General features: G+C 34.6%; 1 protein-coding gene across 4 annotated transcripts; it reads right to left on the bottom strand.

The window, feature by feature from the left end:
- Nucleotides 1-9,113: 9,113 nt before the first annotated feature.
- LOC115968586 lies at nt 9,114-12,503 on the bottom strand. 4 transcript variants are annotated; one of them, XR_004086778.1, is made up of 3 exons: nt 11,220-12,503; nt 10,212-11,125; nt 9,114-10,065 (listed from the first exon to the last, which is right to left on the bottom strand). XR_004086778.1 is itself a non-coding variant. In XM_031088009.1 (3 exons), exons 1-2 carry the CDS (start codon nt 12,407-12,409, stop codon nt 11,047-11,049), a joined length of 1,269 nt encoding a protein of 422 aa, XP_030943869.1. In that variant the 5' UTR covers nt 12,410-12,503; the 3' UTR covers nt 9,114-10,065; nt 11,005-11,046. The 4 variants fall into 4 exon arrangements, 3 of the variants coding, with proteins under 3 accessions (XP_030943869.1, XP_030943870.1, XP_030943868.1); XM_031088009.1 differs by having other exon boundaries at nt 11,005-11,125; XM_031088010.1 differs by having other exon boundaries at nt 9,114-11,125; nt 11,220-11,264; nt 11,425-12,503.
- Nucleotides 12,504-14,241: the final 1,738 nt, after the last annotated feature.

Raw genomic sequence — 14,241 nt, 5'->3', positions numbered from 1 at the left:
TGCGAAAGCCCCTCCATCATTTCCAGCAGACCGTTGTTGTTGCCCTGATATAAAGTCCCACTAGGGGCTACGCTTTGAAATGCCCGTGGCACGGGCAGTTCTAGGGGCTTCCAACATCAAGTCAACGCCCCACACCTCGGCCAAGCCGTCTGTGGAGAAGGCTTGTGCGTTGACACAGGCGGTGTTAGGATCAAGCTCCTGTCAAACAAGGGACTGCGAAAGCCCCTCCATAATTTCCAACAGACCGCTGTTGTTGCCCTGATATAAAGTCCCACTAGAGGCTACGCTTCGAAACGCCCGTGGCACGGGCAGTTCTAAGGGCTTCCAACATCAAGTCAACGCCCCACAACTCGGCCGAGGGGCTAGTCCTCGAAACTTAAAGAAAAACTATAAGTTTTGGACAGAACCAAGGTATTGCATGGTCATTGGATTCAAACCTATAGGGAAACCAACTACTTAAAGAAAAACTATAAGTTTTGAACAGAACTAAGGTATTGCATGGTTCTCGGACTCAAACCTATGGTGAAACCAACTACTTAAAGAAAAACTACAAGTTTTGGACAGAACCAAGGTATTGCATGGTTCTCGGACTCAAACCAATGGGGAAACCAACTACTTAAAGAAAAACTACAAGTTTTGGACAGAACCAAGGTATTGCATGGTTCTCGGACTCAAACCTATGGGGAAACCAACTACTTAAAGAAAAACTATAAGTTTTGGACAGAACCAAGGTATTGCATGGTCCTCGGACTCAAACCTATGGTGAAACCAACTACTTAAAGAAAAACTACAAGTTTTGGATAGAACTAAGGTATTGCATGGTTCTCGAACTCAAACCTTTGGGGAAACTAATTACTAGGAAATGGCTTAAGTCCTAGACAGAGCGGAAATCCCGCATTGTCCTCGGACCCCCAATTCTAAGGAAACTAACGCAACCGAGTGTTTGGACCCGGTACAGTTATACCTCGGTCCTAGGGCTAGATGCCAAAAAAGGTTAAGAGTGTTATCAGGAACGTGGCAAAGCGCCATAGTGCTCGGCGACCCTATCGGATAATTCATTTTAGGTTACCCATCCTCGGATGATTACCCCATATGCAAGACAGAGCATTCAGCTGTTATCTCGGCTAGTCTTATATGGTTAACCCACTTCAGGTCGACGTTATTGTGCCTGTTAGTTTTAATAAGTTCAAGGTAATAGCTTTTTGTTAACAAGGGTTTCGGCCTTAAATATTGTTCAAAAAAAAAAGAAAAAGAAAAACACCAGCACATCCATTCACAAAATAACTATTGCAGAAAAGAAAGAATACGTAAAATGGGATAACGTCATCTTTTATTAGACAAAGAAATAGTACAACGTACAATAAGGGGCTTAAGTAAGCCTATACCGAAAGCTAACTACAGAAGCAAAAAGAAAAGCAAAAAGAAAAAGATACAAGGGAGCGTTAAATCCTTTAAATTCGGCTCTTGTAGCGACTAAGCATGTCAAGATGGCCCCAGTGATGGAAGAGAAGAAGAAGCAGAGGTAAAAGGTGGCACCAGGGAAGGAAGAGAGGAAGAAGCAGTTGAACCTAACCCTTGTACCAGCTCTGACTGCAATCAAGCAGGTGTCATATTAGTAGCGCTCGAGAGAAAGCGGATGGTACCAACAATGAGAAACCTCAGTGCTGTCGCACCAAAAATCTGATGCGACCTGCACCTACTTCGGATTTTGGCTGAAGGAAAAAGAGGCTCCTTTCTTGCCTTGTCAAGAGGAAGAAGTGTCTTGAGTTTTTGTCTCCCCTGCCCTGACTGGGCCGTCTTGAGTCTCGGGGAAACTCAATGCTTCTGGAGAGGGCGTGGTCTCTTTGCCCTCATCCCAGGTTGGCTCAGTTACACTGGTAACAAGGGCTATAGGCACAACTGGAAAGTTAGGGATTTGGAAGGCTTAAAGGGTCTACGAATAAAGAAAATGACCTCCCACTGCACTTCTTATATGGGGAGCAAGCCGGGTGGCATTTATTCTGTACAAATCTCTAAGAAAAGCTACAAACGAGATAAGTCCCACCCAACTCCCAACGCCATCTTCAACCATTGGATTTACTTTGCCTCGTAAAGGGAACTTATTAAAGATGCACCTCGTGCACCGAAACGGCAAGAACGCGACGTGAGTAAAGTTGAGGGAATGTCTCATAACTAGGAGCATGTCCCAAACAAATGAAGAGGCACCGGCATTGATGAAGGACGAGGCTTGGCAAGCCGTGACATGGGCCCGACGTCACCAAAACCTTCCACTCCATCCGATGGGCCGGACAGCAGGATTTTGAGGGGCTATTACGAGCCAAGAGAACTTGCCAAGCCGTGACATGGGCCCGACGTCACCAAAACCCTCCTCTCCATCCGATGGGCCGGACAGCAGGATTTTGAGGGGCTATTGCGGGCCAAGAGAACTTGTGACCCTGACCCACTTTACGTTAAGGCCCAAAACCCGAACCGAGGAGGGACATTGCCGAGGACATACAGTGAAAGTCCAAATGGCCTAGAGATATAGCCGAGGATGATTCTATCCTCGGCATCCCAAGACGCTCCTAGAAAAAAAAAAGGCGAGTATGGTATAGGAGCAGTGCATGAAAAAGCCAAACACGTCCGCATTAATCTGGAAAGGACCCTTGGATAATGTGGCGACAAAGGACAAAGGAAAAGCAACCATTATTGCAATTAAGTACTCTGTGCCTGACAGAGCAATACTTTTCAGCTTTTACAACCACCCCCAACTACTTTGAATATGGGCTGATAGGACAAATATCAACCCTAGAAAGTTAAACCTACACGTGGACGTAGGAGGGAAGGAAAAGGCTAGTATAAAAAGGAAAGAAAAGCAATTAAGAAAGGGGGGGACATATCGTCTCCCAGGCCATTGAATCCTAAAAAAGGGAGAATAATAAGAATACAAATCTCCTCGGACGAGATTTAAGGACCGGAGCCGCTCAGGCCGTGCCGGGGGAAAAGTCTTATTAGATACGCTAAGTTCACCCTCATGTGACTACCATGAACACCATGACCAACCACTGTCCGGTGACCAAGGTCTAGCCTTTCAGCCCACGCTCTACAAATTTTATTGTTTGGGTCTTAAACGTTCGAACCCAATAAACCAATTGGGGTCGTTATAAATTGAGTCCTTACAGTAGCCATATAGCTGAATATTAAAAGAAAAACATAAGGAACAATACTTAAGGTACGATACATAAATTTTGTCCATTAAGATAAGTAGTCATTATTAAATTGCTAATTTAAATTTTAACGTTATCAATAATTTAAGCCAAATATAAATGAGTTATAAGTTACATATATTATTACTTTAAGCTTTGATATATCACTTAATATATATATATATATATATATACCTTTTTTTGAACTTAAGGAACTTAAATTTTGTCCTATATATATACTTTTTTTTTTTTTTGAGAAATAAACACAAAGACACAAGTAAGTTAGTACCACACTATGCATGGGCCACACAGACTCGTACTCACATCACACAACGTACGCTATATCCCAAGTACTGCTCATTCTTTTTATTTTAGTTTTTGAATTAGTGGCCTAGCGACTCTTCGTGGTGCCCATATTGTAAAATATGCCTATCAAGTATTTTTACGAGAATACTAAGTATTTTTAACATACACATGAAGAGAGGAGAGAAAGCTTTTTAAAGAAATTTACAGTGATGTATATCCAAAAGGGCCTAACTTTTGAATACACAGCACAAGTTTTAAATCTCTTTAACTCACACTCATTTTCCAATATGGTTAGAATACTAAATATTTTTAACACGCACACATTGGGAAAGGGGAGAAGGTTTTTTAAAGAAATTTACAATGGTGTATATTCAAAAGAACCTAACTCTTAGATACACAGCACAACACATGCGTATCAAGTATTGGTATTAATATCATTGCTTCTTAAGTATTTCAATTAGCTTAACTGGTAAAGTTTTTTACAATTGAATAAAAGATCTGAAATTCAATCCTCACCTATATCAAAAACCAATTGGTGTCACTAATGACAAAGAGTTATCATCAAGAGCGGACGTCATAAGTTGAAATTCTCTTTCAAAATGTGTGTGTGTGTATATATATTTTAAGAATCTAATTTTTGTATTTTTAAAATATGTCCAAAGATGTGTTTATGAATTAAATAATAAATAATATTTAATTGACATAAATTTTGATAGATGTATTTACTATTAGAACATATAGATCATTTAATCTAACGGTGAGATTTTCTTTTCAAGAAAATGTTAATTTTTTTTGAAAGAGTTCAACCAAAAGTTTTTTTTTTTTTTTTTTTTTTTTTTTATATCTAGTACAATTTTTTTATACTTAGTGCTAATTAAATAGGTAACAGCTTCACCCAATTATAAACACATATACAAGGATTAGTAGCTTAAATTTCAACTTATTTTTTCCCCATCAAAATAGCTATTACAAATGAAAGATATATATTTAGTAATAATTATCATTGATCAAGACCTTTGTAACTCAATTGGTGTTTTTTTTTTTTTCAGTTCCAATAATAAATAATTAACACATCATTTTAACTTCCAACTAGGAGTATAAATCTGTGCCTTCGGATAGAAGCTAATTATAATGTGGGCTAAGCAGACTTCTGCCCACCTCTAACAAAGGTTGGTGTGCCAAGGGGTGGGCTTTTGATTTGAATTTGCTTGATGGAGGGTCACATTTTATGCAAAGGACTGGGCCTGGGTCGAGTAAAAACTGATCCGAAAGAAATGGGCCTTGAGCTATACTACTAGTGGGATGGGCTTCGATACTTTGTCTCCAACACGAGGTATCTCAATAGTTACTGTTTTTTTACTTCTTTCTTTTTTTTTTTTTTAAGAAAAGTGGAAAAACTACATTAGATACTTGAATTTGTGCTTCTCTGAATCTATAGCACCTAGTGCATCTTCAAAAAATTTTACAAAATTTAATAAATTTATATTAGATTCTCAAATTTTACTCTAATTAACTAGATACCTCAGTAAATTGTAGAATCAAATGTTAGATTGAGCTGTTCAATTTTTCGTTGGATATTTACTATCCATTTGAGATTGTAGTAGGAACTAGGAAGTTGAGTTTTGATTGTTAATTTTTTTATTTTTTTTTTTTGGTGATGAAAGATAAACAGTAAAAAGTTTTGAGAAGTGCTACATTCACAACATTTTGACAATAAATCATAAGTGGCCAATCACTAAAATTATTTTTTTATCAACCGATAACAACCAGTAACAACCTGTCATTTAGAATTTGTTATGAAAATGTTGTGAACATAGCGTTTCTCAAAAAAAAAAAAAAAAATTTATACCAAATAGAAATTCTACTCTATCCTAGTTTGTGTATATGTATAAAGCTTCCCCTTGGAAACTAAAACCTCGACTCTTACCCCTCACATTCCACAAACACTTATACTTATAAAATAACTATCGCACTAAAGGTAGAGTAATTTTAATTGTAAAGTTTTTATGAAAAAAGATTTATTACGAATGATGTTATTACTAGGTAAACTACTGTTATAAAGCTCTCTAATAATTTCATATTCAATTGGTAACCAGACCAATAAAAAGCTTTCCATGTGAGAAATATAGAGAAGAAGACATTACAATATAACTACTAATTATTGATATTTTCTTTTATAAATATATTTTTTCATACTTGAATTCAAATAATCCAATTTATTGTTAATGTTTTAATGTTGTCATTAAGCATCATGTGTCTTTTTTAGGATAAAACCCTATTAACCTAAATGGATCTTTAAAGAGTTTTAGGACAATTTTCAAAAAAAAAAGGAGCTTCTCAAATCCCCCATAAAAGAGATAATTCTCTAAAAAAATTTGCTGAACTCCTTTACTTTGCCAATACGTTGCATCGTCCAACTAGTCTTTTAATTTGATAACCATGATACCAATTTTAGATACTAATAAATCTTGAATTAACATACAAATATATGTATATATATATAGAATTTTTTTTTTCCAAGTTGGATATTCAAATCATTTATATTTTTCTAAGGTAAATAGTTGCAATTAACATGTTAAGGGTTTGTTTAAAATCCGCTTATTTTGCTGAAACTTTTTGCTAGAATACTGTAGATAAAAATAAAATCTAGTTAAAATAGTACAGTGAGATCCATAAATAGTATCAAAAAGTACAGTAAAACCCATAAATAGTAGTAAAAATAAGCTAAATAGTAAAATAAACTGACTTTTTTAATTTGGAGCCAAACGCACACTAATAATACATTCCTCAATCTTATGAATCTTTTTTCTAACTTTTTAAGAAAGACGCATCTTAAGATAATAAGATTATTGTTTCAAAAAAAAAAAAAAAAAAAAAAGATAATAAGATTACAAAGTAAATATGCTAGATAGTGTTCTACCAAATAGTAATAGTTTAGTCCCAAAATTTTCGGATAAACTATTAATTAGAGATTATTTAATCAAGGTCAATCACCATATTAAGGAATACAAAAATTGCTTTCTTATGGTTCAAATCTTCTAAAGTTCTCTGGTCATGGTATGCACCCCTCCTTCTAGTATGTTTTTCCAAAAGAACACAATGAGGTAATTTTTGTTTCTCTGTCTTTGATTGTTTTGGGATAAGTTATTCGTGCACTCTCATTCTATTCCTTGCTCTTACAAGGAAAGGGAATGCCATTTGAACTAGAACTCATCAATACAATACAATGTTTGATAGAAAATCAAAAGAGAAAAGATCATGGAAGCCGGCAACAAGGGAGAAGTTGCATCAGCTTCCCATTTCCATTGTGAGCTAGAGAAGGCACTTTTCATTTAGACCTACATAACAAGACCATATCTTCTAGGTAAGACAACTTGCCAAAACTTGTTTAATCTCCCCTGAGGAGGCACTTTTCATTTCCCTTTCTCGCATCCATGTATTTGTGTCTTCCTTTTCTGTTTAATATTCAATGCCATCAAATTATATCTTACTTCCCTGCGCAAGCATTTAATCTTCATATTGGTGGATTCAACCTAATGTATTTATTGGTCTTGCTTATAGACACATGGATTATTGTCTACAAGGTCTGCACCTTGCTTTTGGCAAATCTGAGCAATCAACCTATACAATTTATAATTTAAAAAAAAAAAAAAAAAAAAACCCTCTACCAAACTTTAATCATCGTCTTACTCCTTGTCATTTTTTCTATAATAATCTTTTAATTTGTTAGTGATGTTAATATTTTGCTGTTAAACTGTGATAGGTATATCGGATTCAGAAGCACAATTTTTTGGGGGTTTGGCATTCCAGAAGAGTAGCCATTCTACTCTATGTCATCTTTGCAAAGATACTATTCTGGGGTATCATATCAGGAATTTTGGATCTACTGGAAATATACTGGAAGCTTTAAATTCCATCGGTATCATGGTAGAATAAATTGCACTCTTAGATTCAAATATTCATAAATAATTATATACATTCTTCCAGTAAATAAGCATCTACAATAATAGAACCTATGGCCGGCCCTAGGCCTAGGCCACCTGGGTCATCGCCTAAGGCCCCCTAAACAAGGCATATTTAGCCAAGATCCCTTTCATTATTAATTGATTTGAAAAAATTCTCAAATTTTACTACAAATATCCGAGATTCCTTTCATTATTAAGTGAATTGAAAATTTTCATGATATTTAGAAAAATTCTCAAATTTTACTCTAATTAACTAGATACCTCAGTAAATTGTAGAATCAAATATTAGATTGAGCTGTTCAATTTTTTGTTGGATATTTACTATCCATTTGAGATTGTAGTAAGAACTAGGAAGTTGAGTTTTGACCATAAAAAGTTTTGAGAAGTGTTACATTCACAATATTTTGACAATAAATCAAAAGTGACCAATCACTAAAATTACTTTTTTATCAATCGATAACAGTCAGTAACAACCTGTCATTTAGAATTTGTTATGAAAATATTGTAAACATAGTGTTTCTCAATTTTTTTTTTTATACCAAATAGATATTCTATTCTATCCTAGTTTGTATATATGTGCAAAGTTTCCTCTTGGATACTAAAATCTCAGCTCTTACTCTCCACACTCTACAAATACATACTTATGAAATAACCATTGCACTAAAGGTAAAGTAATTTTAATTGTAAAGTTTTTGTGAAAATAGATTTAATACGAATGATGTTATCACTGGGTAAACTACTGTTATAAAGCTCTTTAAAAATTTCATATTCAATTGGTAACCAAACCAATAAAAAGCTTTCCATGTGAGAAATATAGAGAAGAAGACATTACAATATAACTACTAATTATTGATATTTTCTTTTATAAATATAATTTTTCATACTTGAATTCAAACAATCCAATTTATTGTTGTTGTTGTTGTCATTTTGTTTTTTTTTTTTTTTTTTTTTTTTTTTTTTTTTAGGGTGAATCCAATTTATTGTTAATGTTTTAATCTTGTCGTTAAGCATCATGTGTCTTTTTAAGGGTAAAACCCTATTAACCTAAATGGATCTTTAAAGAGTTTTAGAACAAAATTTTCAAAAAAAAAAAGAGCTTTTCAAACCCCCCATAAAAGAGATAATTCTCTAATAAAAATTTGCTGAACTCCTTTACTTTGCCAATACGTTGCATCATCCAACTAGTCTTTTAATTTGATAACTATGATACCAATTTTAGAAACTAATAAATCTTGAATTAATATACAATTATATATATATATAATTTTTTTTTCTAGGTTGGATATTCAAATCATATAAATAGTTGCAATTAACGCATTTAAGGTCTGTTTAAGATCCACTTACTTTGCTGAAACTGAAATTTTTTGTTGGAAGTACTATAAATAAAAATAAAAATAAAAATTAGCTAAAATAGTACGGTAAGACCCATAAATAGTATCAAAAAGTACAGTAAAACCCATGAATAGTAACAAAAATAAGTTAAATATTAAAACAAACTGACTTTTTAATTTAGAGCTAAACGCACACTAATAGTACATTCCTTAATCTTATGAATCTTTTTTCTAACTTTTTAAGAAAGATGCATCTTAAGATAATAAGATTATTGTTTCAAAAACAAAAAGATAATAAGATTACAAAGTAAATATGCTAGATAGAGTTCTACCAAATAGTAATAGTTTAGTCCCAAAATTTTGGGATAAACTATTAATTAGAGATTATTTAATCAAGGTCAATCACCATATTAAGGAATACAAAAATTGCTTTCTTATGGCTCAAACCTTCTGAAGTTCTCTGGTCATGGTATGCACCCCTCCTTCCGGTATGTTTTTCCAAAAGAACACAATGAGGTAATTTTTGTTTCTCTGTCTTTGATTGTTTTGGGATAACTTACTCATGCACTCTCATTCTATTCCATGCTCTTACAAGGAAAGGAAATGCCATTTGAACTAGAACGCATCAATAAAATACAATGTTGATAGAAAATCAAAAGAGAAAAGATCATGGCATGTGTTGCCAGTTTGCGGCAACAAGGGAGAAGTTGCACCAGCCTCCCATTTCCATTGTGATCCTTGCATAGATTAAATGCTGGTTCATACTAAACCTGGTATTTTTATTACTAGAGATCATTTCTTCTAGAGTCCTTTTGCTAAGAGGATTTGGCAAGTCAAGAAGAGATGTCTAGTGAAGAATCTGGACTAATGTTGGGAAAAACTTGTTCAATGGGGGATTGATAATTGGAAAGGAAAAAGTTTAAGGGTTCAACCAAAAGGTTGGCTCTGGCTGCTGCTGTGTACCACCTCTGGCTCCAAAGGAAAGCTCTTGTGTTTTGCCAAGATATCAAATCCCATGAGACTATCCTAACTCTAAACAGAGACCTCAAGGCCCAGATTGAGTTTGGAATGAGAGTTAAGAACTCTTAGTTAATAGAGTTCTCTATTGTAATTGGAGAATCAACTTTTCTGTCTTCGGAAATGATTGTGTAAGAGGTTATAGGTGTTACTTGGTCTGGTGTGTTGTGTTATGCAGTTTCTTGCCGTTGCTGGTCTTGAGCTCTGTAACTGGTGGGCAGCTACTTAGTTGCTTATGTTCTCTGTTGTAGGTTCTGGTTTCTTTATTAAAATTCAGTAATTAATCCCCAAAAAAATCAAGAGTTGTATCAGACAGTTATTCATATATATTTAAAACAAAAATCATTTAATGACTGAGGAAAGAGGAAAGGGTAACAATAGAGAGAGAGAGAGAGCAATAAACTTACAGCAACAAAGCATCATGGAGCCAGAAGCTATTACGTGAGGGATACTTTCGGATGGACACAAGGGAAATATTAAGCTGTTTACTGGAATCCCCCATAAAATGATATTTAAAACGTTGCTTGACCTCTTCTTTAGACTCTTGCTTACCCTCATCTTTAAATGGATTTAGAGAGATATCATGTACAATACAATTAAGATATACTATACCTTCCATTTTATCAACCATGGTGAACATCCATAAACCAATTTAAGTTGCATTTTTCAAACACATCATACGCAAAATTGTAAATAGAAAAAGAGAAGTTATGCTCTCACATAGACCTCATCCAATCTCAAAAGCAAAGACAGCCAATTAGTCTATTTAAGAGTAGTCTTTAAATAGTCTACGTTACGTTTTGTTTATTATTGTGTATCTAGCATTTTATAATGTCTACTCTGTTAAAGAGTTTGAACCCATATGACTACAAAGTGAAGAAAAGGAAGTTTAGTGTCTTTTGTCTCTATTGGATTCTATCTCATCATACATACTGGATGATTGGTTGATGGGAGTAAATTAACCCCTTTCAGAAAACATGTAAGAAGAAGTTAAATGATGTTTTGGGTGAAAGTGCAAGTGAAAATACTGATAAAAAATGTGCATGCATAATCTCAAACCTAATAGAATTTGGTAAAATACATCTCCGAACTATTCACAAATTCAAAAACTTAGCACCAATCATCAAATAAATAAATAAAGAAAAATTATTCCTTTAGGAAAATTTGAGTGTAAGGTGCATGCTAATGAACAGAGTATACCTGTTTCTTTATGCAAAATCTTCAAGGAAACAACCTACAACCTTAATTATCTTTGATCATTAGGCTTGTTTCATGTGATAGCTTTGGTTTCTTCTTCATTGGCATATAAGTTGGGCGATCCCTGCAAGTCAGACCCAATTTGTTTGAGCACTTATATAAAACAAAAATCATTTGGAATGACTGAGGAAGGAGGAAAGAGAGAGAAATAAACTTACAGCAACAAAGCATCATAGAGCCAGAACATATTACGCAAGGAATACCTTTGGACGGACACAAGGGAAATATTAAGCTGTTTACTGGAATCCCCCATAAAATTATATTTATAACATTCATCGAACTCTACTTTAGACTGTTGCTTGCCCTCATCTTTAAATTGATTTAGAGAGATATCAAGTACAATACAATTAAGAAATACCATACCAGCGTATTCCATTTTATCAACCAAGGTGAACAGGAAAAGGCAGAATCTCTGATCAGCTAAATGGAGCAAAGGTAACATTGGACAACCCAGAAATTCAAATTCACTATCCCGAAAAAATAGCTGAGTGTCCAAACTTCCGTGGAAGTACAGATCCGTATCTATATTGAAAGATTGTACGAAGACATACCCATCTAGAACGAAACCCCAATAGATAGTGTTATCAACAACAACACTTCGTCTTCCCAAAACCGGGTCAGGATAATGAGGACGTAGCTCGCGCCCAGGAGGCTCAAGTACTGTCCAACATCGATCGATCACATGATAAACATAGAATGTAGCTTTATACCTCGCACCTTCATTTTGAGCAACAAGAATCTGTTTTTTAGAATCGAGAGCAGCGTAATAAACAGGAAGAGGAACACAGAGTGGAAACCCAAACTCAAGAGGAGGATTGGGCAAGGGTTCCCATGTATTTAAAACGGGATCATAAACCTCCATCCAGCCATACCCTTTTGCTTCTACTTCTTTTGAATATCTGTCTGATGCAAAGCCACCTAACACATATAACTTATCGTCGAGGACGAGGCAGGGAGGTTCGAACCTCTTAGGAAAAGTCATGGTAGCGACAGGTTTCCAACCATCATCAGGAGTGCTAAGGTCAAATCTGTGCACTTTAAGAAAACGATCGAATTCGGGGGTAGTTAAGTCGGCGTGAGGTTCAGAATCAGGATTCATGTCCCCAAGAGAGTACAGACGGGACCCTATGACTGCATGTTCTCTGTCTGCCCAAGCCAACTTGACTTCAGAAAACGGACGGAGCGGTTTCAGGATGGTAGTTACTACATTTGAAGAAGGAGGAAAACACTCTTTATCTGGGACCTTAATGGTATACCACTCTGCCTGTATTCCATCCTTCGAACTTGACGTTGAAGCAAATAAAGCGATCTCGAATTGCATTGCCAAACCTTTCCCTTTCTCCTCCATGTGTTTTGTGTTGGGACAGAGAGAGTGTGTGGGTGTGTGTGTGTGGAGGCTCAAATCGATTACGATTTGGGGTTTAGGGTTAGGGTTCCGTTTGCTTGTGTCCCCAATCCTTTAAATTAAAAATAAATAAATCAATGGGCCATACGCTATTTACTGTCCATTAATTATGCACGGGCGCATTCGGGCATAAAGCCCACAATGCGACTCAATGCTGCTTTTTGGGGAATATAATAGACCATTGACTAAATAAATTTATGAGGTCTCAAAAAAAAAAAAACATTTTTGGTCCGATTTTGAATATGTGATATCAGTGGATGGTGTTAATATGTAAGAGAGAGAGAGAGGTTGCTGTTGGGATTTTAGAAGTGAGAATGGACGATCATAAGAGTGAGGGACTAGGTTTTGGGATTTAGAAGAGGTCTAATTTGGCAACTCCAACAACTAGTTTTTGTGTTTTCATGTGTGAGTTTTTTTTTTTTTTTTTGAAGGATTTACCTCTCTCAATTAAATATAAAATTTAGTACCCATATTGAAGATTCAATCCACTACTTTATCAAAATAGTGGGTGGTTAACAAATTATTAGAGATTTTACATATGAGTCAATCACACGACTAATGTGAGAGACTCATAAGAAGATTTTTCTGTCTAATCATGCATTAGTTTACGCAACTTTTAGTTAAAGTTGTTTGTTTGAAAAAATATTTACAAAGATACTAATAATTTTTGAGGTCTAGAATCTAAAATGTCTTTCACATATTATTTTAAATTTTCATCGCCCTCTCTTTTTCACTCTCACTTTCCCATCACTTAGCTGATTGCTTCATTTTATATATAATTAAAATTCTGTTTCTATGCTTTCATCCTCCAAAATCAATTATTCCTTTAAAACAAATTGCACTCTTATATTCAAATAATCAAAAATAATTATATACATTCTTTCAATAAACAAGCATCTACAGGAATAGAACTTTCAAGAAGTGACTCCATTCTAATTTGAATTTTGCCTTCCCGAAAGTTGAGTATCATTTTACTACACCTAGGGCCCATTTGGATGGAGGGGGAAAGGAGGTGAGTGGAAGAGAGTAGAGTAGAGTAGAGTTGGCTGAAAATAAACTAATTTTTGGTTAAAAATATGCTAATTTCTGTTGTGTCCATCCAAAAGTATACCTTGTTACATAAGAGCTTGTGGCTCTCTGAAGCTTTGTTGTTGTAAGTTTATTGCTCTCTCCATTATTACAATATTGCTCTTTCATCTTTCCATTGTCATGCCAAATGATTTTGTTTTATATATATAAGGTTGTAGGTTGTTTCCTTGAAGATGATGCATTAAGAAACAGGTATACTCTGTTCCATGTTTATTCGCATGCACCTTACACTCAATTTTTCCTAAGGGAATAATTTTTCTTTATTTATTTATTTGAAGATTTGGTGCTAAGTTTTTGAACTTGTGAATAGTTCAGAGATGTATTTTACCAAATTCAATTAGTTTTGAGAATACGCATGCACATTTTTATCAGTATTTTCACTTGCACTTCTATCCAAAACATTATTTAACTTTTTCTTACAAGTTTTCTGAAAGGGGTTAATATTCCTCATCAGTATGTATGATGAGATAGAATCCAATAGAGACAAAAGACATGAAAGTTTCTTTCTTCACCATGTAGTCATATGGGTTCAAATACTTTAACATAATAAAATGCTAAATACAAAATAATAAACAAAACATAACACAGACTAAAAAAAGACTACTCTTATATACCTAGCGCAAATAATAATAATGAACTAGTCTTATAATAGCTATTGGGCTTAAGCAAAATAGACTAATTGGTTG

This window comes from Quercus lobata, chromosome 11 (assembly GCF_001633185.2).
Source record: "Quercus lobata isolate SW786 chromosome 11, ValleyOak3.0 Primary Assembly, whole genome shotgun sequence".
Lineage (NCBI taxonomy): Eukaryota > Viridiplantae > Streptophyta > Magnoliopsida > Fagales > Fagaceae > Quercus > Quercus lobata.
Note: the sequence above shows the minus strand (reverse complement) of the source record. Positions and strands in the feature narration are given on the sequence as shown.